The sequence below is a fragment of the Callorhinus ursinus genome, unplaced genomic scaffold, assembly GCF_003265705.2.
Source record: "Callorhinus ursinus isolate GAN/ISIS: 27379988/994484 unplaced genomic scaffold, GSC_fseal_2.0 scaffold70, whole genome shotgun sequence".
In the NCBI taxonomy this organism is placed as follows: domain Eukaryota; kingdom Metazoa; phylum Chordata; class Mammalia; order Carnivora; family Otariidae; genus Callorhinus; species Callorhinus ursinus.
In genome coordinates, this window is record NW_027397132.1 from 1,952,891 (window position 1) to 1,977,706 (window position 24,816).

Sequence of the window (24,816 nt, forward strand, 5' to 3'; positions counted from 1 at the left end):
TCCTCCTTTGCTTCAGGCCCGTGATATTGGAGAGCCTCTGCCTCTTCTCTCTTTACACCTTTTTGCTCATCCTAAGGACTTGCATCCGTTCTGGGTGACCTTGCAGCACTAGGGACTGCAGCTTTTGTAGCTAAAATTTCCTCCTCCTTCCTTTGAATATACATTTCCTTGACTCTACACCAGGAGACGCTGCCAGGAAGGAATTTTATTAATAGATTTGCCTTTCTTCTGGAAACGAAGGACACCCACCACACACTCCTGCCGTGTACTAAGCAGCTCGTGTTTCCACAGTGGCACTTTTCATTCATTCTGGGCTTCATCTAGTTTGGGGGGGGCACTTTTGACATATTCCTATCATTCCAGATACAACAACTTACTAGATGCCCACGTACTGAGTGCCTACCCAGCATCCACGCCCCTTTCTAGGATTACCAGGTCTGCATCTGGAATCTTCCTCTCCCCCGAGCAGCAGCTCCTGGTTTGGGAGAAACTGATCCCCCTCGAAGCTTTGGCAGGAGGTCCTCATTTAACTCACTAAATGGCGCATTCTGTTCCCCTGGCCCCGTCACTGGTTCGGGAGGGAGCCTGTGACTCAGGTCGGACAGAGTGAATTTCAGCACTCCTACTGGGAATGCCAAGGCAAACCTCCCCATTCACCTCTCATTGGAAGTGACCATGGAAGCATGAAGCCCCAGGGGTGGCTGGCAGCCATCCCACCACCAGGAGGGAACCTGGTCTGGGGAATGAAGCTGATACTTGGGTGGCAGAGCGAAGAACAAAAAGAACCTTTGTCTTTGATGATGCCATTGAGCTGCTGATTCAAACCATTTCTGAAGCCTGCCCCATCTCTGAACATGACAGTGGCAGAGGCCAGGAAGTCTCCTTTGTCGTTTGATCCAGTTTGAGGTGGGCTTACTATTACTTGCAACATAAAGAACTTTGACACCTCAAACTTCTTGTGCCAGAAATACTTCCTCTTTTGTTCTTCTGTATGGATCATATTTGTTAACTGTAACACTAGTGGCCAAAATTGATCCAATGCGTTTTACATGCCTGCCTTATCTCATTTAATCTTCATGACAACCCTTTGAGGTAGATTCTGTTGTGTGATGAGGAAATTGAGGCTCAGGGAGGTTAAGTAACTGGCCTAAAACGACACAGCTAGAAGAGATGGATCCTGGACTGAAATGCAGGAAGCCTGATCCCTGAGAGCTCATACTCTTAACCCCTATATGACTTCCCAGCCAATATTCTCATTCTGAATTTCCTCCTGGAATGACGCTCATGTCTGTGCTTCACAGAGTCCTGTGTAGTCCCAATTCCCTTAGTGTCCAGAGTGACTCTGGGACACTAACTGATGTAGGCAGGCTGGATCTGAGGACCCAGAGGGGGTCCCACAGGACCAGCCAAGAGAGTCCTTGGCTTTGTGCAGGATAGAAATCAAATGCAAGCTAGGAGGAAGTGAGAGCAGAGTTCATTGAAGTTACAGAGAGAGCAGATATAACCAGAGCGTCTTGGACACTTGGAACGGAAAAGGAACATGAGTCTCATCTTTACCTGCAGCCTGGGGTTTTTACTGAGGATGGTGGTCTGCCATATGTGTCCTCTCAGGCATCCAGGAACAGGTCAAAACAAGGAGGAGTGCTCTGGTGTCCTCTGTAAGTCACCTGTGCCCTGGAGCTAGGGGTCTGGAGTCAGCAGTCTTGGAAAACGTATAGAATGACCTCACCCGATCACTTCATAGGTGTTATCTGTTGTGCTGGAAGACTCCAAAGAAATAAATTAACTCCTTGACCTTTATAAGAAGGACATACATCATCGGTACTATAAGCCATATGTAGGACAGGAGTGCAGCTCCTCGCAAGAATAGGAGCAGGAAAAGGAGAAAAAAGCAGTTTTTTTCCAGTTTCCCTGCCTCATTACCACGAAGTGCCATTCATTTCTTCCCCACAGCTCTGAGAAAGCATTCACAATATTGTCCCTTGTCCTTCTCTGCCCTTTCTGTGTGATTACAAATAAAACAAGTAGAGCACAAATTGTATACTTTATATGGAGGGGCCATCCTCCATCAGCTCACCTGTAATTTCCTGCTTGTCTGCCTTTTCTCCAGGTTGTCAGGTGGCTTCTCTTTTCTGAAACTGTCTCAGCGGTTGTCCTGAGACAATTCAGCCCCAACTCAACGTCCAGGCCTGGATGCTCCTTTTGCTCAGCACTGCTAGCCGAGGGATGGCCAGATTCCAATTGTGAGAGTAATTCTTGGTCTCAACCAAGACAGAAAACTAGAATCTCAATTGAGAGGCATTAAGATGGTGGCTGAAGATGGGATCTCCAGATTTAGCAAATAAAAATACAAGACACCCAGTTAAATTTGAATTTTAGATAAACAAGAGGTAATTTTTGAGTATATGCAGGCTTATCCCCTCGTTCGAGAGATACCACAACTGATGGTGAATTGCAGTATTGGTGACCAGAGTAACAGAGCATTTGGGTGAGGGAGCTGAGCAGTGTACCAGGTCAAGACCAGCTCAGAAGTGATCAGGAAATGGAGGTTCTGCCCTGAAAATCCCCTTTAACCTGGTAGCTGAACACAGTTGCTTTAAGGGGCAGTAATCAAGGCAGTAAAGGCCAAGTGGAAATTCCAAAGTATAAGCTACATTGTGCTCCAAGCTGGCCAATGGTGCAACACACAGCCCCAGGGGCTGGCCGGAGGACTCCGTGTCTTGGTGATGTCCAGGGTATCAATTTCCTCTGGGTAGATATCATCTTTTCCTTGCATTCATGCAACACATTTTTATTGAGCATCTATTATGAGCTAGGCACTAAAATAGTTGCTACTGATATAATAGTAAGCAAATACAGACCCAATCCTTGCCTTCCAACAAAAATACTTGTGTTATGTAAACTGTTCTTCTTGGGGCACCTGGGTGGCTCAGTCGGTAAGTGTCTGCCTTCGGCTCGGGTCATGATCCCAGGGTCCTGGGATCAAGTCCCGCATCGGGCTCCCTGCTCGGCGGGAGGCCTGCTTCTCCCTCTCCCACTCCCCCTGCTTGTGTTCCCTCTCTTGCTGTCAAATAAATAAGTAAAATCTTAAAAAAAAAATAATTGTTCTTCTTTTTTCCTCCATTGTAAAACTCCTCCTGACCAATAAATCACAGATTGTAAACAAGCCTCCTGGGCTGTTTGTTGCAAGGGAAGCTATGAAGTCCTGTATCCCATTTCCCTTAGTAGAGCCTCAGTCATTTCCTTGGGGACAGGAGATCATGGTATAAAAGGTGGTTGATCCTGTCAACCGATCTTGCAGCAGGTAAAAAGCTGATAGCACAGGTCCAGTTTCAAGGGGCTGACAGGAGGGTTTAGGGACGCTCCAAGGAGAGATTCTTTGCCACGAGTTTCACAGGAGATACCATCCTTCCTATCACTTTTGAATTCAATGTTTGATCTTAGTCTTAAGTAGTGTTTTCTTCTACGCTATTTATAAAATGTAAGTGTCAAGGTTCATGCTTGGAGGTTTTGAAGAACAGAGGGGAAGAGTAAACTGCCGGAAACACATAGTTTCAGGAACTGACAAACCACCAAGAGATTTATCCTGAGAAAGTAATTCAACTGAAAAAAAAAACAAAACAAAAGTTCTGAATATGTTACTTGCAAAACTATCTATAGTATTAAAAAGTAGGAAATCATACAAATGTCCAACAGTAATATTGAATTCATTATATTGCAACCCTGGATAATGGTTAAAACTAGATAGAGAAAAAGCACTTATGACAAACTAAAAGGAGCAAAACTCAAAAATTGTCTAGATGCTATGATTATATCTATGTAAACCATTTAAATGAATATATAAAATTCATGTTTTTCTATGTTTATAGAAATGTACAATAATAAAGTAGCACTTAAGATAGCAAAGATAGCCTTTTCCTTTGCTGTTATTTATATATTTTTATAAAGTATAAAAGGAATTTAAAAAGAAAAATATAAGGTGGGGGAAGAAGAGCTGAGTGACTATATATTTCTGTTAGGATTAGGATATTTTAAGTTGCAAGTTACAGAAGATGTAACTCCACATGGTTTTAAAAAATAAAGGGGACTGGCGTCCCTGGGTGGCTCAGTCAGTTAAGCATCCAACTCTTGATTTCAGCTCAGGTGCCTTGGCAGAGTCTGCTTGGGATTCTCTCTCCCCCTCTCCACTACCCCACCCCCTGCTTGTGCTCTCTCTAAAATAAATAAATAAAATCTTAAAGAAAATAAAGGGGACTTTTGGCTCACCTGTGAAGTCCAGAGGTGGTGTGAGCTTCAGGTACAGTTTGCTCAGGGCTCTGACTTCATTTCTCTGTGCCTCTCTCAGGTCTGCCCTTCCCAGTGCGTAGGCTTCATCCTTGGACTGGCTTTCCTCCCAGTCCCAAGATAAGAGAAGTGAAGTTACAGGCTTCCTCTTCAATATCTTTATTCAACCTAGAGGAGAGGAGGCACCATCGAACAGGAATCCGAGCTTCATTCTAACTGGGTCCCTCGCATTCCAGAGGCTGGCTTTTTTTTTGAAAAATTATTGTGATAAGGAAGGAGAGGATTATCCTGATTGGCTGATACCAATTAAGTCCCACCCCTAGAGCTGGGGGTACTTCAATCCTACCCTAAGAGCACAGTAGGGAGGTGTGTGGCTTACATGTTGAGTAGGAAACCTCAGTGTCCATTGAACCATGTATGTGCACAAGAGAGTCATGACAAGCTGTGATATGAGTTAGAAGGCAGTTGAGAATTTGATAAATACATCGTGTCTTGGCTACATACTTGAAGTGTCCCCCTTCCCTTCTTTACTTTTTAAAAATATTTTTATTTATTTATTTGACAGAGAGAGACACAGCGAGAGAGGGAACACAAGCAGGGGGAGTGGGAGAGGGAGAAGCAGGCTTCCCACAGAGCAGGGAGCCCGATGCAGGTCTTGATCCCAGGACCCTGGGATCATGACCTGAGCCGAAGGCAGCCGCTTAACGACTGAGCCACCCAGGCGCCCCTCCCCCTTCCCTTCTGAAATGATCTCAGCCATCACAGGGAGAAATTCCAGATGAATTAAAGATCAAAGTATAAATCAACTAGAAGAAAATATTGGAGAATATATTTGTGCATTTGTGTGATCTGTGTGTGTAATTTTGGAGGAAAGAATACCTTTTTATTTTTTTTATTTTTTAAAGATTTTATTTTATTTATTTGAGGCAGAGAGAGAGAGAGCACGAGAGGGAAGAGGGTCAGAGGGAGAAGCAGACTCCCTGCTGAGCAGGGAGCCCGATGCGGGACTCGATCCCGGGACTCCAGGATCATGACCCGGGCCGAAGGCAGTCACTTAACCAACTGAGCCACCCAGGCGCCCCAGAATACCTTTTTATGTAAGATTTTTTTTTTAAGGCCACAAAAGAGGGGTGTCTGGGTGACTCAGTCGTTAAGCGTCTGCCTTTGGCTCAGGTCATGATCCCAGGGTCCTGGGATCGAGCCCCGCGTCGGGCTCCCTGCTCAGTGGGGAGCCAGCTTCTTCCTCTCCCCCTCCCCCTGCTTGTGTTCCCTCTCTCGCTATGTCTTTATGTCAAATAAATAAATAAAATCTTAAAAAAAAATAAAAGCCACAAAAGAAAAGGCTGATCAATGTATTTCAGAATTTAAAATCGCTGTATGACAAAGATACCATGAGCCAAGTTAACAGATATGTAACGTATAGAAGAAAATACCTGGAATTCATGTCAGAGACAAAGGATTAATATTCAGAATGGGATAGAGAATATTTATTTCTACCTTTTAGTAATAACCTACCAAGTGTTAGCCGAACACAGGGCAACACAGCCAGAGGCTACATTTCCCGGCTCCCCTTTGGCCATGTGACTAAGGTCCTGCAGGTGGGATCTGAGCAGGAAAAGCTAAGTACAACCTACAAGTTCCATTTTCAAGGGTAAACAGCTTTTCTTTCCTTTCCTTCTTTGCGCTTTCTCAGCGGCTCGAAGGTGTTGACCCTGGAGCAAGGACGCCACCCTAGTGTTGTGACCCCAAACTGTGCACAAAGTGCCCGGGCACGCCGCAGTGAACTCAGAGGGGAGCGGTGGGATATCTTAACAGTTTGAGGAAATGAAATTACACCTGTGTCATACATGGCATGATAGCTTGAACTAGTTCACATTTTCAACGTGAGATCACTAAATTCCTGATAGCACATCTTTGAGAGAACGGATTTAGGAAGCAATTGCCACTGGAATATCTACGTTGAGCAAGAAATGAAAATGGTGTTTCCAATCTGATTTTAAAGTTTGATAAATTGTGCCAGGGGCGCTAAGTTGTTAGGGCATAAATATTTATGAAGTTGTTTAGAACTCCTTATTTAATAGAAGGGATTGTTCTTTTGGCTGAGGAGCTGTGAAAAAATTTCTAAGACACTTAAGGTGCTGCATACAGAGAAAGTTTGGGAATTTGTGCCTAGTGGTGGAGAACAATATAGAAAGAATCCGGGTCCTCATGTGATCTTGTGGATCTCCTGGAACAGAACTGCCTACTGCTGCTGGACTGCCAACTACCTCTGGACTATAGACTTCTTTCCTATCAAAGCCATCGTGTTTGGGGATCTCTCTGTTACAACAGCATACAGACATGGTAGGTGTTCTGCCTATATCCCCACAGCCCACCAGAGAGGTCACCTGATACATGTTGATGGTTTCCTGACTCTGCCTGAGAGGGTTCTCTGCTTGGGGCTGGGATGGCCTTTGTGTGGGCAGACCAGAAAGACTAGGGAGTTACTGCCCCAGGAGTGGTTGGGCGAAGACTCCTGCTGCTTTGTCTCTCAGTGGAACAATTCTGAGGCATAGTCTATGGAGCCTGTCAGAGGATCCCTCGTGGGACTGAGCCCCAAACGGCCACCTCTACTCATCAACATCTGCTTTCTTGGCTTTCTACTCTTCTCTCACTTTCCCAATCCCTCACCCTGTTTCCTGGAAATATCTCCAAAAACAAGCTACTTATACCAAATCCTTGTCTTGGAGTTTGCTTTTTTTGGGGGGCGGGTACCTAAACTAAGAGAAGCAGCTAGCCCGTACCTTAACAAATACATAAAATATGTAAGTAAGTACTGGAAAGCAACAAGAAAATGGTAAACAACTCAAATAAAAATGGCAAAGGATAATTGTAAGCAACTCACAATAGAGGAAAGATAATTGGCCAATAAGGACATAAGATGTTCATCACTAGGAACTGGCCAGTGGTAATTAAGATAGCCCAGCACAGTAATTGAGAACACCAACTGAGTCTCAGTCCAATGATCTGAGTTTGAATTGTGGCTCTAATACTTTCTAGTTCTATGTTCCTAGGAAAATTATATAACTTCTCTGTGCTTCTATTTCCTCATCTATAAAAGTGGTATAATAATAATAATACTTCTCTGAGTTCCTATAAAGATTAAATGATAAATACTTAAACATTTTTTAAGTGCTTAGAACAGTACCTGGAACACAGGTATCACTATGTAAATGTCTGTTAAGCAAATAAATAAATAAAATGTCATTTCATCCATCAGCATGGTAAATACTAAAGGAACTGATCTATTAAATGTTGGCAAGGGTTTGGAGAGACAGACTCAAACATTTGTGGCTGAAGAGCAATTTAATAGCATTTATTAAAATTAAAATGCCTATATGTTCTTTGGCTCGGGAATTCTACTTCATGTGGCTGCCCTAGAAAAATACACCTACTTGTGTGTAATGAACCTCATTCAGGTATTTCCACTGCAGCATTGTTTGTAATAGCAAAAACTGAAATGAACTGAAATGTTGAGTAATAGAACAGTTACAATGCAAACTGGGCCCTTGGGCTAAATCTGTCTTGCAGTTATGTTCTGCTTAGTCTGAACAGTGTTTTAAAATCCTGGATTAGGGGCGCCTGGGTAGCTCAGCGTTAAGCGTTAAGTGTCTGCCTTCGGCTCAGGTCATGATCCCAGGGTCCTGGGATCGAGCCCTGCATTGGACTCCCTGCTCAGCAGGAAGCCTGCTTCTCCCTCTCCCACTCCCGCTGCTTGTGTTCCCTCTCTCGCTGTGTCTCTGTCAAATAAATAAAATCTTTAAAAAATTAAATTAAATTAAAAATCCTGGATTAGTTGCCAACATCACAAAAATTATATTTACGTTATAAAAATCCAGATTTTCAAATACTCTTAAAACACTGGGATTCAAACGGTGCCTGGGTGGCTCAGTTGGTTGAGTGTCCCACTCTTGGTTTCAGCTCAGATCATGATCTCAGGGTCCTGGGACTGGCCCTGCGTCGGGTTCTATCCTCAGCTTGAAGTATGCTTGAGATTCCCTCTCTTCCTCTGCCTCTCCCCTCACTTGCTTACTCTTTCTCTGTCTCTAAAATAAAATCTTAAAAAAAACCAAAAAACACTGGAATTCAAGTTAACAATCCTGTGGTCTGCGGAAATAGCTATTTCTCTCACAACAAGATACATCTGCTCCACGTTGTCACTTTACTTACTACCTGCAGAGCCCCTGTAGGCAGTGGAATGTGGGGCCCTGGCAGATGAGTTGTGGCTCAGCTATGTAATGAAATGTCCATAATGAGGTAAAAACAATATAGTAGATACACATGTGGAAAGAGCACCAGGACTGAAAAAGAAAAAAACAAAAAAGATGGAGGACCATTATGTATGATGCCATTTCTGCAAACAACAACAAATTATATACTTGTAAATATACACTAGAATGTAAACTATAAAGTTCAGGAATTTTTCTGTTTTATTGCTGTATTCCCTGTGCCTAGAATAGTGCCTGGCATATACTGGGTACTCAATATATATTTGTTGAATATTTATGAATAAATGTATAGAATTTTGGGAGGACACATAGTAAATAAGTGATTAATTTTGTCAAGGGACTGGGATTTGGGGGTGGTGTTCAAGGAACTGTTTTGTATAGTCTTGATTTTTTTTTTTTTACAAGAACATACTGTTGTATTACTTGTGTACATTTAAAAAACAATTAGACAACCCAGCACAAAATGCCATAGGTGATCAAACCCAGATTCAAAGTTAAGTCTCAACTGAAACCATCCCGAGAAAAATGAATGGGGATAAAAATAAAGTTCTGCATTTATGAGCCAAAAAAAAAGTACCCAAAATACTTAACCACCAGCTCAGAATTAATCAGCAGGGTGATGAGTCAGCTGGAGACACTGATGTGATCCAGCCCACTCTGGATGTAGGATGAGGTTCCATCCATAACCACAGTCTTCCCTGGTGGCCTCACAGCTTCTGATTTCAGGCTTTTGTTTTTTCAATTCTGTGTCCACGAGTTCATGAAGGTTTTGCACACCATGTACCAGAAGGCGCCCAGCTTGTAAGTTTCTTAAAAAGGAAAAAGGGAAGGAATCAAGAAGCTGGGGTAGGTCGCAAAGAGAAAAAAAGAGAAGAGCTTGAAAGCCAGTGTTTGGAGATCAGACGGTTCCCCTCAAAGGGAAGACAAGCCTGATAGATTTTCAGAGGCATCAAGAATAGACTGGTCTCCGCGGATTCAGAGGCGTTCGGAACAAAGGAACACCCCACAGGGGACTTCTCAATGCTATGTTTGGAAGCAGCTCTTCTCACCCCAGGTTCAACTATCATTAAACAGCCTTCCTTCTTATCCTCCAGGTTTGGAGTCAAGCAATTGTCACTGTTCCCAGGGGCGGGATGTTCAGAGCTGTTCTGAGACAGCAGGAGCAAAGACACTGGAAGGGGTCGGACGGATCCCAACGGTGTGATTAGCAGAAAGCAAAGCAAGTCCTGCCCATCGCGAAGACTCGGTATAGGAGCCCCAAGTGTCCCCGCCATGGGCCAGCCAGGGTCCCCGCTTGGCTCGGCCCGCTTTACAACGCCCGCACTGACTTAGGACGGTCTTTTTGTAAGATTTTCTGGCGACTGTGCTCCAAGGCTCGATTTTCGGCCCTCAGACCCGAGCACCCCTTCTGAAGAGGCCAAGGCGCGGAGCTAAAGACAGCAACGGAACGCTAACACCAGCCGCAAGCCCCGCCCCCAGCTGCCGCCCGCCTTTCCGCCCGCCCTTTCCGCCGGAAGCCGGACTGGCTGCCAGCGTCGCGTGCTATCGTCACAGGCCCGCCGGAAGTCTGAAGAAGCGCCCTGCCGGCGCCGCCTCGGAGCGGCTGGCGGTTGGCCATCCCGGCGGTAAGGCCGCCTCCGAGGGTTTGTTTTGTTTTTTTTGACACCCACTGGCCCAGGGGCGTCTGTCTGATCCGCCCTTCCACCTTGCGTGTGTGTGTGTTGGGGGGGGGTCGCAGCCCCACCTCCACCCCGCCGGGTGCTCAGGCACCCACCGTATCCCCTCTGCGCCTTCTGCATCCCGTCCCCCACCCAGGGTCCCGGCCCCCGGAGAAAGCTCCGGCCAGGCCCACCCGCAGGGACCCTCAGATGGTGTGGCCTCGGATAAGCCTTTCTGTCTGGTGGCCAGCGTGGGACCCAAGGCTCCTGGCTTAATCTTCCCAGTTAGCTTTTCCTCCCGAAATCCTATAACCCCGTTCACTCCGCGGGATCTCAGCATCCCTCAACTTTAAAATTATTTTTCACAATTTATACCGCCCCTGACTCCCACCCTGTTTTATTGTATGAGTGTTTTATCGATGTCTCTGCAGCCAGATCCAGCCTTCTAGAAGAACCATGCCTCCTGCGGCTTTTCGTGGCACCTGTTGTGCCAGGCACATGCCGCTGCACAAGAGGAGATGCCGTTTGAATTCTCCGTGAATGTTGGGAGGAGGAATGTCCGAGCTGCGGGTAGAAAATTATCCAAACGAGAAATACGTAGGCTGGGGACCCTGAATCACCTCGTGAGAATTGCTGCTCTTTGTTTCCTCTGTCTTATCCCGTGAATAGTTTGTAGCTTGGTTATCTCAGTTGGAAGTCCGGCCCGGAATCTTATCTGCTAAGGCCAAAAGTAACCGTTTCTAGTTAATATAGGCCTGTGTGTTGACTCTGATCCCCGTGGGTAATCCACGATTGTTGTGGGAGTGAGTCCCCCCTCCCCCCACTGCCTCTAGGGGATGCTTGTTCCAGTAGCATTGTCAGCAGATTCTTTTGGGTACATTCTGTATCAATACCTACGGGGGTTTATATTTAAGTAAGAACAAAGATGATTTGTTGCTGGTGGGAGGGAAGATGTATGCATTCTGCATATTTTCCCCCATTTTATTTTGGAATTTGCAGGCAGGAGATGCCCTAAATAAATCACAGTGGTTTGATTAGGAAACTCTTGAAGAAAGAACTCAGGACCATCTGGGAGGCCTCAGTGCAAAGCAGTGTGTGCATAAGGGCTGATGAATTCTGTTTGGGAAGCTCTTTACAGAGTTGATGTCTGAGAGTATGCACCATGGAATCTATCCCTCAGGAGTAGTCACACTCTTTCTGTGTCTTTGTAGCGCCAGGATGGACTTCTTGGTTCTCTTCTTGTTCTACTTGGCTCTGGTGCTGATTGGTGTTGTTACAATATGCATCTGCTCAAAAACCCATTACCTGAAAGGCCTGGTCAGAGGGGGAGCACAGGTAATGATGCTTGGAGACCACTGGATTTTGACTACCACCAGTCTAAAAGGCTCATCAGTTCCCTGACAGAACAAAAAAGAGATGCCATTTTTATTATTTGTTCACTTCTTTCGTTTATGGTAGTTATGGTACATTCAAAAGTCTCTGTTTTTTGTTAATGTTGAAAGTAATCTTGTGATGTTGCTTTGAGAGAAGATAACACTCTCAAGGTTGGCTATTTTTCTTTGAATTTGATGCCTGTACTTGGGCCTGGATGTGAGCAATGTCTGCCTGGAGGGGCCTGATGGGTGGAACGGGGAGCTGTATGACTAGGGAGCTGAGCATCAGGCTGCCCACACTCCTTCAGGGGTCAAAGTGAGCAGAATTGGGGTCAGCAGCCTTTGGGAAGGGATGGACTTGGGAGTGACCTGGGCTAATGCCCAGTGATTGCAGATGGACTCTGGAACCTAGGATTGAACCCAAGGCAGGGAAAGGAGTGGAGTTCACATTAACATTACCTAATCCAGCCCCTCTGCTCTCCTCCCTTTGCCTGAAGACCCTGACATGGTGCTTTCTTTGGAGCTAGGGTGGAAAGGGAGGAGCTGGTATCAAAGGAAGACTAGCTGAGGGAAACCCTGCATTTTATTCTCTCTTAAATCTCTTCTCTGCCTGTATGCAGAAACACAAATTCCCAGGATCGCCAGCTAAAGTGAAGCATCTAATTTGTTTGGGAGTGGGGGAAATGAGAAATGACATTGAATCCTTCTCTTTTAGATAATTTCCTATATAATTCCAGAATGCCTTCAGAGAGCAATGCTGAAATTGCTTCATTACCTCTTCCATACACGGTATTTATATTTCAGAGTTTAAATACTATTCTTTTGGGGGCGTCTGGGTGGCTCAGTCGGTTAAGCGACCGACTCTTGGTTTCGGCTCAGGTCATGATCTCAGGGTCATGAGATTGACTCCCAGGTCGGGCTCCTTGCTGGGCATGGGGCCTGCTTAAGATTCTCTCTCTCCCTCTTTTCCACCCCTTCCTCTGCTCGTGCACTCTCTCTCTCCCTCTCTCTCTCTCTCTCAATAAATAAATAAAATCTTTAAAAAAATAATAAAAAATAAATACTATATTTAAATCTTTAAAAAATAATAAAATATTATCTTCTTTTCTGTTTTATTAATTGTTGCTGTCCCCTAGCTTCGGGACAACAACAATCCTTGTTGGTTTCCAGCCGTTGTTCGGGGAAGGATGCTGGAAAGGATCAAGAGTCCTGGGTTCAGGACTTCTGCTCATAAGTAATCTGCCTTTTATTTCTGGAATTTTCATAGAAATATTTAAAGAGTGGCAATATTACATGCATTTCTATAAAAAGAGATATATCCTGATACTTCAATCCCCAAAAAAGATAATAGGGGCACCAGGGGGTGGCTCATTTGGTTGAACCATTCAGCTCTTGATTTTGGTTGAGGTCATGATCTTGGGCTTGTGGGATTGAACCCCACTTTGAGCTCCTGGCTCAGCGCAGAGTCTGCTTGAGATTCTCTTCCTCTGCCCCTCCCCCTGCTCTTATGCACTTGTGCTCTCTCTCGGAATAATTAAAATCCTAAAAAAAAGTTAATAATAATAGGTAACATCTATCGAGTACTGAGTATTGCGAGGCACTGTGAGAACTGTCTCATATTGTCTCTTATGTAATTCTTGCTATTATCTCAAGCCCAAAGGAAGTGGTTGGCCCTGGGTTAACTTTTTTTTTTTTTTTTAAAGGGACTCTTTTTTTAAAATTTTATTTACTTATTTCAGAGAGAGAGAGAGAATGAGAGATAGAAAGCACGAGAGGGAAGAGGGTCAGAGGGAGAAGCAGACTCCCCGCTGAGCAGGGAGCCCGATGTGGGACTCGATCCCGGGACTCCAGGATCATGACCTGAGCCGAAGGCAGTCGTTCAACCAACTGAGCCACCCAGGCGCCCAAGCCCTGGGTTAACTTTAGTATGACATGATTTCTTCATGGAGAAGGCCTTGTGAACAAGCCACGTGCCTTTTTCCTTTCAGAAACCACACCTTTATTCTTCTGCACCTCATCTTGCAAGGGATGGTTTACAGTGAATACACCTGGGAAATATTTGACTATTGTCAAGAGCTGGAGTTCTCCTTGCATTACCTTCTTCTGCCCTATCTGCTGCTGATTGTAAACCTTGTGTTTTTCATGCTCAGCTGTGTGAGCAATCCTGGTAAGTTGAGGCTCTCAGTATGGAGACTGGCAACAACTGAACTGTCTGTCTTACAGTGTTACAGACTAGTGATTCCTCTGGGGACTTTGTAAAAGATGTGATACGCAGTGTTCTCATCATCTTCTCATTGTGATTGTCTTCTAATTTTATTTTTTTCTTCTTTGACCCATGGCTTATTTAGAACTGCTTAAAATTTTCTATGTACTTTTTTATTTTATTTTTTGATACTTTCACTAATTGTGTTATATAGAGAGTTTGTGGTCTCTATGGCACTGTTTCTTTCAAAAATTTTATTGATATTTGCATCATGCCCGGTTATGTGTTGTTTTTGTAAGTGATCTGTGTGGGCTTGGAAGTATATATTTCTTAGTTCTTGGGTGTAGACAGCATGTGAGTCCATTAAATTAAGTTTGTTAATTATGTTCAAATCTTTTATATTCACACTAATTTTTTTGTTTACAATAACTGAGAGAGGTATGTTATCTCATTCTGATGATAGATTTGAGGTTTCTCCTTATAGTCAGTTTCGGCTTTACTTATTTTGAAGCTATTATATATGTGTATGTATGTGTAGGTGTATGTAATAGTTATGTATATATTTGTATTATATGCATTCAAGTTTAGAATTGGTATTCTCTTTTCCTTGAATCTTTTTTCAAAATATAATGAGCCTTTTTGTCACTAGTAATGCTCTTTGCTCTCAATTCTCTTTTGTCTGATGTTATTATTACACTTTTTTTTTTTTTAAGAGGGGGAGACGGTTGGGGAAGAAGTGGAGAGGGAGAAGGAGAAGGAGAGAGAATCTTAAGCAGGTTCTATGCCCAGCACAGAGCCGAACGCAAGGCTCGATCTCACAACCCTGAGATCATGACCTGAGCTGATAGCAGGAGTCGGATGCTTAACCGACTGAGCCGCCTAGGTGCCCGTTACCCTTTTTTTTTTGGTAAAGATTTTATTTATTTATTTGAGAGAGAGAATGAGAGATAGAGAGCACGAGAGGGAAGAGGATCAGAGGGAGAAGCAGACTCCCCGCCGAGCAGGGAGCCCGATGCGGGACTCGATCCCAGGACTCCAGGATCATGACCTGAGCCGAAGGCAGTCGCTCAACCAACTGAGCCACCCAGGCGCCCCCGTTACCCTTTTTTGATTGATGTTTGCTTGGTATCTTTTTTCCATGCCTTTATGTTTAAGCTTTTCTATCCTTGAAGCACCAACTATCCATCAACTGACGAATAGGTGAATGTGATGTGCCTATTCAATGGAACAGTATTTGGCAACAGGAAGGAACGAAGGAGTGATATGTGCTAGAACATAGAGGAATCTTGAAAAACTATGCTAAGTGAAAGAAGGCAGATACAAAAGACCACAAGTTGTATGATTCCATTTATAAGAAACATCCAAACAAGGCAAATGCATGGAGACAGAAAATAGATTAATGATTGCCAAGGGCTGGGATTCGAGAGAAGTGGGGGGTGACTGCTAAGGGTTTCTTTCTGAAGTGATAAAAATGTTCTAAAATTGATTGCAGTGATGGTTGCCTAACTCTGAATATACTAAAAACTATTGAATTGTGCACTTTATTTTTTTTTTTAAGATTTTATTTATTTACTCATGAGAGACAGAGAGAGAGAGGCAGAGGGAGAAGCAGGCTCCCAAGGAGCAGGGAGCCCAATGTGGGACTCGATCCCAGTACTCTGGGATCATGACCTGAGCCGAAGGCAGATGCTTAACCATCTGAGCCACCCAGGTGCCCGAATTGTGCACTTTAAATGGGTGAATTGGGCTTATGAATTGTATCTCAGTAAAGCTATTTATTTTTAAATGAGTTATTTAGAATATTAAATATGCAAGTTTTAGTTGTACTTTTTCAGGACAGATTTTGTGAACGTTCAGTCCACCGGATTGCTTGAAACCGGCGTTTGTCCTTACGTTTTTCAGGTACCATAACAAAAGCAAACGAGTTATTGTTTCTTCAAGTTTATGAATTTGACGAAGTGATGTTCTCAAAGAATATGAAGTGCTCGTCTTGCAATTTAAGGAAACCAGCGCGATCCAAGCACTGCAGTAAGTTTGGCTTTGGTGCCTCCAGCTCTGTCCTTGCATGGCAGACATGTGGGCCTTGTAGTAAGGGAATGTTACAGAAATCTAGAAGCAGGGCCCTTTGTCTCCCAGACAGGGGGCAGCCACTGCTCATAGAGGCCAGAGAGTGGTTTGCTTCATATGACTGCAGTTGAGCTCTTTTTTTTTTTTATTTTATTTATTTATTAGCGAGAAAGAAGAAGTGGGGGGAGGGTCAGAGGGAGAGGGTGAAGCAGACTTTCCGCTGAGCAGGAAGCCCAACGCATGACCCCGAGATCATGACCTGAGCCGAAGGCAGCCGCTTAACTGACTGAACCACCCAGGCGCCCCTGGAGGTGAGGCTCTTAATGTTCTTGTGTAGTGGGCAACTCAGCCCTGGGCATAACAGCCCTTCCTTTGCCACATGGCAGGCTATGTTGCCCAACAGGAATTTCTGTGGCGTGTTGTGTTTGCAGATTTCAGTCGTGGCAGAGCCTACTCTTCTGGGGAATAACCAAGATTCTAGACCTGTGCTGTCCAACAAAAATATAATGTGAGCCACATATGTGATTTAAATTTTCTAGTAGCCACATTACAAAAGTAAAATGAGGGAACATTAAATTTAATGATATATTTTATTTAACCTAACATATCTAAAATATTTTAATACGTAGTCAATATAAAAAACCATTCATGGATAGTTTATATTCTCTTTTTCTTACTAAGTCTTTGAAATCTGGGATATATTTTCCATTTACAGCACATCTCAGCACTAAATTTTCCTTGGAAATACTTGATCTATATTTAGATTTCACAAAATTTGCAGTTGGAAGAGCAGATTCACATACCCAAGTTATTCCAGAAATTCTTACACGCTTTTTAATAACTGAATCCGTACCAAAAAATCATTGTCCTTTAATGCCCACATATGGTTCACCTTTATCAGAAGAATTGATTTGACTTTAAAGCATCAGTTTTAAAATTATGTCTGTTCAAGTATTGCTCACATTGAACTTAAAGGAGCATTGCATAAATCGAAAAACTACCCTGATTTTATCAATATCAACAGAGTATTCTTTCAAATTTTTCTTGTAGCCACATTTCAGGGGCCTAATAACCCACCTGTGGCTCGTGGCCACTTGTACTGGACCCTTTGGTTGTAATGGCTCGGTGATAGCAGCTGCCATTTCTTTCAGCTCATACTGCCAAGAGTTTGTGAAAATATCCACAGATATGCTTGGTCTCATTGTTCCATCAAGGACTAACTCAGGCTTGTGGCTTTCCCCTTTCTGTGCAGGTGTGTGTAACAGGTGTGTGCACCGCTTTGACCATCACTGTGTTTGGGTGAACAACTGTATCGGGGCCTGGAACGCCAGGTACTTCCTCCTCTACCTCTTGACATTGACGGCCTCAGCTGCCACCATGGCCGTCGTGAGCACTGTGTTTTTGGTCCAGTTGGTGGTGGTGTCCGACTTGTATCTGGAGACTTACGTTGATGACCTTGGACACTTCCAGGTTATTGACATTGTCTTTCTTATTCAGGTAATTAATATTCAGGTAATTATGTTGTAGGGTGTATGTTTCTGACTTCAGGTTTCAAAATTGGAAGAAGGACATTTTCCTAGTCAAAAGATGAAGCCGTTCCTTTTTCAAAAATTAACATATAATTTTTAAATTTTTAATTATTGAAGATTTTATTTATTTGAGAGAAAGAGAGCATGCGCATGCACACGTGTGAACGAGGGGAGGGGCAGAGGGAGAATCTGAAGCAGACTCCCCACTGAGTGTGGAGCCCGACGCAGGGCTCAGTCTCACAACCCTGAGATCATGACCTGAGCTGAAATCAAGAGTCGGATGCTTAACCGACTAAGCCAATCAGGCACCCCAATATATAATTTTTTTAGTTGATATATAATACATATACCATAAAACTCATCCTTTTTAAGTTTATTTATTTATTTTTTTAGTAATCGTTATACTCAGTGTGGGACTTAAACTCATGACCCCAAGATCAAGAGTCACATGCTCTTCCTGCTAAGCCAACCAGGCGCCCCTAAAATTCATCCTTTTAAAGTGTACAGTCTAGTGGTTCAGAGTTGTTTAACCTCCACCACCATCTAATTTCAGAACATTTCATCACCCCCAAAATAAACTCATCTATCAGCAGTCATTCCCCATTCCCGTCTTTCCTGGCAACCACTAATCTGCCTTCTGTCTTTTATGGTTTTGCCTTTTCTGGGCATTTCACATAAATGGAATTGTACAATCTGTGGCCTTTTGGACTGGCTTCTTTTTCTTAGCATAATGTGTTCAAGGTTCGTCCATATGTGTCATATGTAAGAATCCATTGCCTAATTCAAGGTTATGAAGATTTACACTTATATATTCTTCTAAGTGTTCCTATAGATTTAGCTCTTACATTTAGGTCTTTGATCCTTTTTGAGTCAATTTTTGTATGTGCTGTATGGTTGGGCTCTAACTTGATACTTTTAGTATGTGGATATCCAGATGTCCCAGCATCTTTTGTTAAAAAGACCCTTCTTTGCTCATTGAATTGTTTTGGCACCCTTGTCAAAAATTAATTTACAATAATGTAGAGTTCTTTTGTTTTTATTTTTATTTTTTTCATAAACTTTTTTTTTAAAGATTTTATTTATTTATTCATGAGAGACAGAGAGAGAGAGAGAGAGAGAGGCAGAGGGAGAAGCAGTCTCCCAAGGAGCAGGGAGCCCGATGCAGGACTCGATCCCAGGACTCTGGGATCATGACCTGAGCCGAAGGCAGATGCTTAACCATCTGAGCCACCCAGGCGCCCTGTAGAGTTCTTTTAAAAACTCATTTGGTGACTAAAAGATTTCTACTGCATTTATGGGAAGTAGCTTATGAGCAGTCACTATTTTAGGTAACTGCTTACTTCTTGAGTGGTTTTTTTCTTTGGTTTCAAAGAAAGTAAAATGCCATGAACAAGTGGCATGTAGTCCATAAATGCAAGGTTGGTTCAATATTAAGAAATTGATTAATATTTTATACAACATTATTAAATAGAACAATGACATGATTATTTCTCTAGATGTTGAAAAGCGTTTCACAGAATTCAACATCCATTCTAATAAAAGCACTCAGAAAATAGGAATGGAAGGATACTGTCTTAATATGATAAAATACACAGTCTTAAAGCCAGTATTTTTTTTATTTATTTTGAAATAATTATAGTTTTACAGGAGATTACAAAGAAACACACAGGAAGCCTATGTGCTCCTAAGTGCCTCCCCCCTTCCAACATCCCCGTACAATCACAGCTCATGGCCAAAACCAAGCAATTGACATTGGCACAATCCCCAGAGCCAATTCAGAATTCAGCAGTTACACATGTGTTTCTTTGTGGCGTGTGTATAGCTCTGTGCAGTTCGTCACATGTGCAGCTGTGTGCAAGCACTGCTACAGTCAACATGCTCTGTTACCCATCGTCAGGGCTTCCTGCTGTTACCCCTCACAGCCACAGCTTCCTCCCCACATCCCTAATGCCTGGCACCACTATTCCCTCCTCCACCTCTGTGGTTATGTTATTTCATGGTTGTTACATAAATGGATCATACAGTATCTTTTTTTTTTTAAGATTTTATTTATTTATTTGAGAGAGAGAATGAGAGAGAGAGAGAAAGGTCAGAGGGAGAAGCAGACTCCCCACTGAGCTGGGAGCCCAGTGCGGGACTCGATCCCGGGACTCCAGGATCATGACCTGAGCCGAAGGCAGTCGCCTAACCAACTGAGCCACCCAGGCGCCCCATACAGTATCTTTTTGAGGTTGGTTTCTTCACTAGTGCAATTTCCTTGAGATCCATGTGACTGGTTGCATGGATCTAGGGTTCCTTCCTTTTTACTGCTGTATAGTATTCCACACTTTGTTTAACCATTCACCCTTTGAAGGACCCTGCAAAAGGCTGCATTGAACATTCCCATTTACAAGTTCCTGTGTGATGATCTTTCTTCACTATGATCATTGGGTTGATAATAAGTCTATTTTAGGTCTTGGAAAGGACCGCCATACTCTTTTCCAGAGTGCTTGTACCATTATCCTCACCAGTGATGGGAGGGGGACTGGTTTGTCTGCACCCTTGTCAGCACTTAATGTTATCACTATTTTTCATTTTAGCCATCCTGATAGGTGTGTAGCGATAACCTTGTTGTTTCAACCTTGAGTAGTTTTGCTCCTAAAATTTTTTTCAATTATGGGGCACCTGGGTGGTTTAGTGGGTTAAGTATCCGATTCTTGATTTCTGCTCAGGTTGTGATCTCGGGGTTGTGGGACCGAGCCCCATGTTGGGCTCATAAATTGGAGACATCATGTTGCTTTGCCCCTAAATACTTGAACATGCATTTTTAAAGAATGTCAGCCTTCTCCTATATAACTATAATTATGTTATCTCACCTAAGAAAAGTAATAATAAATCTATGTAATAAACATAAGATATGTAATAAATATATAATAAATCATCTAGTCCATATTCAAATTTCCCCAGTTTCTCTCTTTTTTTTTTCATCTTTTTCAAATGTATCTTTTGTAGCTTTTTTACCTCCTTGAACCAGAATCCACTCCATTGTTAGGCATTGCATTTGAATGTTGTCTTTTTAGTCTCTCTGTCTAAAATAATGCCCCCACTTTTTATCTTGAAATTGACGTTTAGTAGTTTAGTTGTCTTTTAGAATGTCTCGTTCTAAGTTTGCCTTTTTCCTACTTCTGTCAACTGATTTTCCTCTATTCCTTCATATTACTGTGAATTGGAAGTTAGTTCTAGAGCCCTGATTAGATTCAGGTTAACTATTTTTGGCAAGAATGCTTCCTGGGTAGGGATGTGTATTTCATGTTGCTTCCCATCACGTAGAACATAGGACCAGTGATACTCAGCTCTCTCCATGGGTAAAGTGCATTTTCCCCTTTGCGGTGTATATGGTTTTGTTTTTGTACTTACGACTTTCTGTAGGATAGATTCCAAAAAAATATGTACTGGATCAGAGATTATTGACATTTATAAATCTTTTGATTTTAATATATATTGTCAGATTGCTTTTTAAAACTTTGTGCCTAGAGTGATTTGTCAGTGTTCCATTTTGCATCCGAGCAGACACTGAGGATGCCCAGTGGCAGCAGATGCTTCTAGTTTGGTAGGAAAATACGGTGTATCCTTTTTATTTTTTATTTTTTTATTTTTTTAAAAGATTTTATTTATTTATTTGACAGAGAGAGAGAGTGAGAGCAGGAACACAAGCAGGGGGAGTGGGAGAGGGAGAAGCAGGCTTCCCGCAGAGCAGAGAGCCCAATGTGGGGCTCGATCCCAGGACGCTGGGATTATGACCTGAGTCGAAGGCAGACGCTTAATGACTGAGCCACCCAGGCGCCCCACGGTGTATCCCTTTTAAAAATTACATTTCTTACGAGGGACGGACTACACCTGGGTCGGCGGTGAGTTTCCTGCATCATTTGCTTGTAGTCGCGATGCGTTTGCCTCTCAATCCCAAACCTTTCCTGAATGGATTAACAGGAAAGCCAGTAATGGTGAAACTTAAGTGGGGAATGGAGTACAAAGGGTACCTGGTATCTGTAGATGGTTATATGAACATGTAGCTTGCAAACACAGAAGAATACATAGATGGAGCATTGTCTGGACATTTGGGTGAAGTTTTAATAAGGTGTAATAATGTCCTTTATATCAGGGGTGTTGAAGAAGAAGAAGAAGATGGGGAAATGAGAGAATAGAATCTCTTGTGGGGAATCTTTTTTATATATATTTCTAGACAATAAACTTTTTTTTCAAAAAAAATTACATTTCTTTCATTACTTTCTATTACTTTTCTTGTTTGTCAGTCATTTGTAGATCTTTTATAAATTACGTCCTTTAACTGTTTACCTATTTGATACTAGAATTACTTTTGATTTGAGATCATATAATAATGGTAGTTCATTCTTATATTTGTTTTTTATTTGTGTATCTTTTTTGTATAAAAAAATTTAGACATCCTTTCTCATCAGATATACTTTTTTTCTTTGTAACTTCAGTTAGAAAGTCTCCCCTGTCAAGAGATGCATCTACTTCTCTCTTACTCCTGACTTTCAAAAATACTGAAGTCTTGGGGTGCCTGGGTGGCTCAGTCAGTTAAGCATCTGCCTTCAGCTCAGGTCATGATCTCAGGGTCCTGGGATCAAGCCCCACCTTGTCGGGCTCCCTGCTCAGTGGAGAGTCTGCTTCTCCTTCTCCCTCTGCCCCACCCCACTCGTGCTCTCTCTCTCTCTCTCAAGTAAATAAAGTATTTTTAAAAATACCTCTTTCAAAAATCATTTTCTTTACTATAAAAAATAACATAAAAATTCAAGCAGTTCAGAAGTGTTTAAAATGAAAAGGCGGAGAAGCAGGGGAAGTGGGCATAGGTGGTCAAAGGCACAAACTCATATTTGAAAGATGCGTAAGTCCTGGGATGTAAGGTACAGCCTGAGACTGTAGTTAACAATACTGTGTTCTATACTTGACAGTTGCTAAGAGAGTGGGTTTTAAAAGTTCTCATCACAAAAGAACACTGTAACTATGTGTGGTGTTGGATGTATTAACTAAGCTTGTTGTGATCATTTGCTGTATGTCATGTTGTACACCTTAAACTTTCACAATGTCCTGTCAATTATATCTCAGTAAAGCTGGGGGGGAGAAGCATAAAATTTTAAAACATCTTAAGAAAAAAACGAAAAGGGGGCGCCTGGGTGGCTCAGTCATTAAGTGTCTGCCTTTGGCTCAGGTCATGATCCCAGGGTCCTGGGATCTAGGCCTGCATCAGACTCCCTGCTCAGTGAGAAGCCTGCTTCTCCCTCTCCCACTCCCCCTGATTGTGTTCCCTCTGTCGCTGTCTCTCTCTCTGTCAACTAAATAAATAAAATCTTAAGAAAAAACAAAAGAAAAAAACGAGAAGAAAACTGGGAGTTCTCCCCCTCCCCTCCCAATAGCTTCACTCCCCAGAGGCAACTATTTCTGTAGTTTGGTGTGTACATGTCAGGCTTCTTTCCTGTGCATTCATGTAGTCACACACCTTCATGGAGTCTTTTTGTTTTTACACAAATACGATCCCATTGTGATCCTCGCCTCTTGTCTTTCGCATCCAGCAATATTTTATCAGTGTCTTTCCAAATCAGTATGTAGAAATGGACCTCATTTTTACTGGCTCCTTGTTATTCCAGAGTGTGACTATCCCAGGGTTTTACTCTTCCTCATGAATGGACTTTTAACGTGTTTCTTTTAGGAAGAGGGGCTCCTAAAATCACTACAGTGAATACTCTTTGTGCATGCATTTCTGTGGTCGTGTTGTGTTGAGAGAGAAACTGATCTCCTCTGTCCATCTGGACTTTATTTTGATGCATAAACTAAGATCTGTATTTATGCCTTTGTTTTACAAACAGCTAACTGGGAAAGCACCCCTTCCTGAGTATCCTTTCCCTTTTCCTTCAATGTACGCGTTTCATTTATCTCACTTGAAACTCTTGTACATATTCGGGTTTCCTCCCGGGCTGTTAGTCAGTGCCGTTTATGGTTCTGTTTTGTGTTTAGGTGGTCAGATGTGTATGGAGGTGGGTGAGCTGGGTGGGCAGCTCTTGCATGTTTGTAGACCAGGCTGCGGCTGGCGGGTGTGACCCTTTCTTGTGTTCCAGCCTGGCTGCCTAACACACTGTTTTTTCTTTGCCCCCAGTACCTGTTCCTGACCTTCCCAAGGATTGTCTTCATGCTGGGCTTTGTCATCATGCTGAGCTTCCTTCTGGGGGGCTACTTGTGCTTTACTTTGTACCTGGCTGCCACCAACCAGACCACTAACGAGTGGTACAGAGGTGACCGGGCCTGGTGTCAGCATTGCCCCCACATGGCCCGACCCCCATCAGCAGAGCCCCAGGTCCACCGGAACATTCACTCCCATGGGCTTTGGAGCAACCTCAGGGAGATCTTCCTACCTGCCACTGCACATTATGAGAGAAAGAAGATCTAAGAACGGGAAGTGTTACTGCCACTTAAATATAGTATACATTTATTTATACTTATAGCTACTTTCTAAGCATTGGTGTGGTGTGTTTTGGTTTCGGGGGTCTTTTTATCTGGCTTCTGCATGTTTATAAATTGGCTTTCAGTGGTTAAGGAAGGGGTGCCTAATCCTTACAGCTGCCATGCTAGATCCAGTGGTACAAACTCCCCTTGTTCATCCTCTGTTCCCTCAGCCTGTTGGAACAGAGTATATCTCAAGTCCTGGTGCCAAGGGGATCAAAGATGACTTCTCAGAGGTTCCCGCTAACCTTGGTCTCCCACTGTAGACTCTTGGCTTCTGACAGGAGGGGCCTTGACTGTGTCTCCTGACGTGCAGGAGAGTCTCAGTGAGGTGGGGTTGTGCCTGGTTGTACCCTCTTTGATGCCCTTTCCATCTCTTCCAGGGTAAGGCCTTGGCTCTTCATCTCCTTAATCATGCCCAGCACCCTCACCCCGGCCCTCCTTGTAGCCGGCATGGGCCTTTTACACAGGCCCAGTCTTGTGCTTGTGGCCCTCTGCCTGCCCTGCACTGGCCTCTTGTGACCATGTTCAAGTCTTTCCTGCCCTATTTTTAAAATTCCAAACTAACACCCGGAGCCCCCATCCTGCCACTGCCCCGTTAATTCAGTGCAAAGAGATGGATGCAGAAGAGCTTCATAGAAAGCGGTGAGGGTTTTTAGGAGGGGGCAGTTTTCAGGAACAGGATACCTCTGATTCCCATGGCCAGCCACACTGGTGGGGTCGGGAAGTAGGGGGACAAGAACTTGGAGGCCGGGGTCCGGGAGGCATCCTTGGTTCCTGCAGCCCCGAGTTCCAGACTAGATAAAATCTTTGACACGGCCTGCCGGCCTGCGGAGACCTAAGCCACTGCGGCAGCACGCCTCTGTTACAGGTGGAAAAGCGCGGTGAAATCCATAGACTTTGGAGCGCCGCGCAGAGCAAGCAAGGGGAGCTTCGCGG

The 24,816-nt window shown here is 43.4% G+C and overlaps 1 protein-coding gene, 1 long non-coding RNA gene and 1 pseudogene across 3 annotated transcripts; 2 read left to right on the forward strand and 1 right to left on the reverse strand.

The window, feature by feature from the left end:
• Positions 1–1,458: 1,458 nt before the first annotated feature.
• LOC141371389 (uncharacterized) lies at positions 1,459–4,770 on the reverse strand. Its single transcript, XR_012376325.1, has 2 exons — positions 4,267–4,770; positions 1,459–3,603 (listed from the first exon to the last, which is right to left on the reverse strand). It is a non-coding gene; the product is annotated as an uncharacterized lncRNA (long non-coding RNA).
• A 5,872-nt stretch (positions 4,771–10,642) lies between these two features.
• Positions 10,643–23,878, forward strand: ZDHHC4 (zDHHC palmitoyltransferase 4). Of its 2 annotated transcripts, none has more exons than XM_025863809.2 (7): positions 10,643–10,833; positions 11,422–11,545; positions 12,299–12,372; positions 13,572–13,750; positions 15,689–15,814; positions 17,106–17,350; positions 23,534–23,878. In XM_025863809.2, the coding sequence occupies exons 2-7, from the start codon at positions 11,429–11,431 to the stop codon at positions 23,822–23,824; spliced, it is 1,032 nt and encodes a 343-aa protein (XP_025719594.2). In that variant the 5' UTR covers positions 10,643–10,833; positions 11,422–11,428; the 3' UTR covers positions 23,825–23,878. The 2 variants fall into 2 exon arrangements, with proteins under 2 accessions (XP_025719594.2, XP_025719595.1); XM_025863810.2 differs by having other exon boundaries at positions 10,643–10,780.
• On the forward strand, positions 21,248–21,913 carry LOC112816970 (small nuclear ribonucleoprotein F pseudogene; annotated as a pseudogene).
• Positions 23,879–24,816: the final 938 nt, after the last annotated feature.

What these genes read in the sequence shown, in the direction of transcription:
- ZDHHC4 (XM_025863809.2), top strand. Translation starts at nt 11,429, where the DNA reads ATGGACTTCTTGGTTCTCTTCTTGTTCTACTTGGCTCTGGTGCTGATT. An exon ending in TGGTCAGAGGGGGAGCACAG is followed by an intron (nt 11,546 to 12,298) that starts GTAATGATGCTT and finishes CTTCTCTTTTAG; the next exon opens with ATAATTTCCTATATAATTCC. An exon ending in AGCGCGATCCAAGCACTGCA is followed by an intron (nt 15,815 to 17,105) that starts GTAAGTTTGGCT and finishes CTTTCTGTGCAG; the next exon opens with GTGTGTGTAACAGGTGTGTG.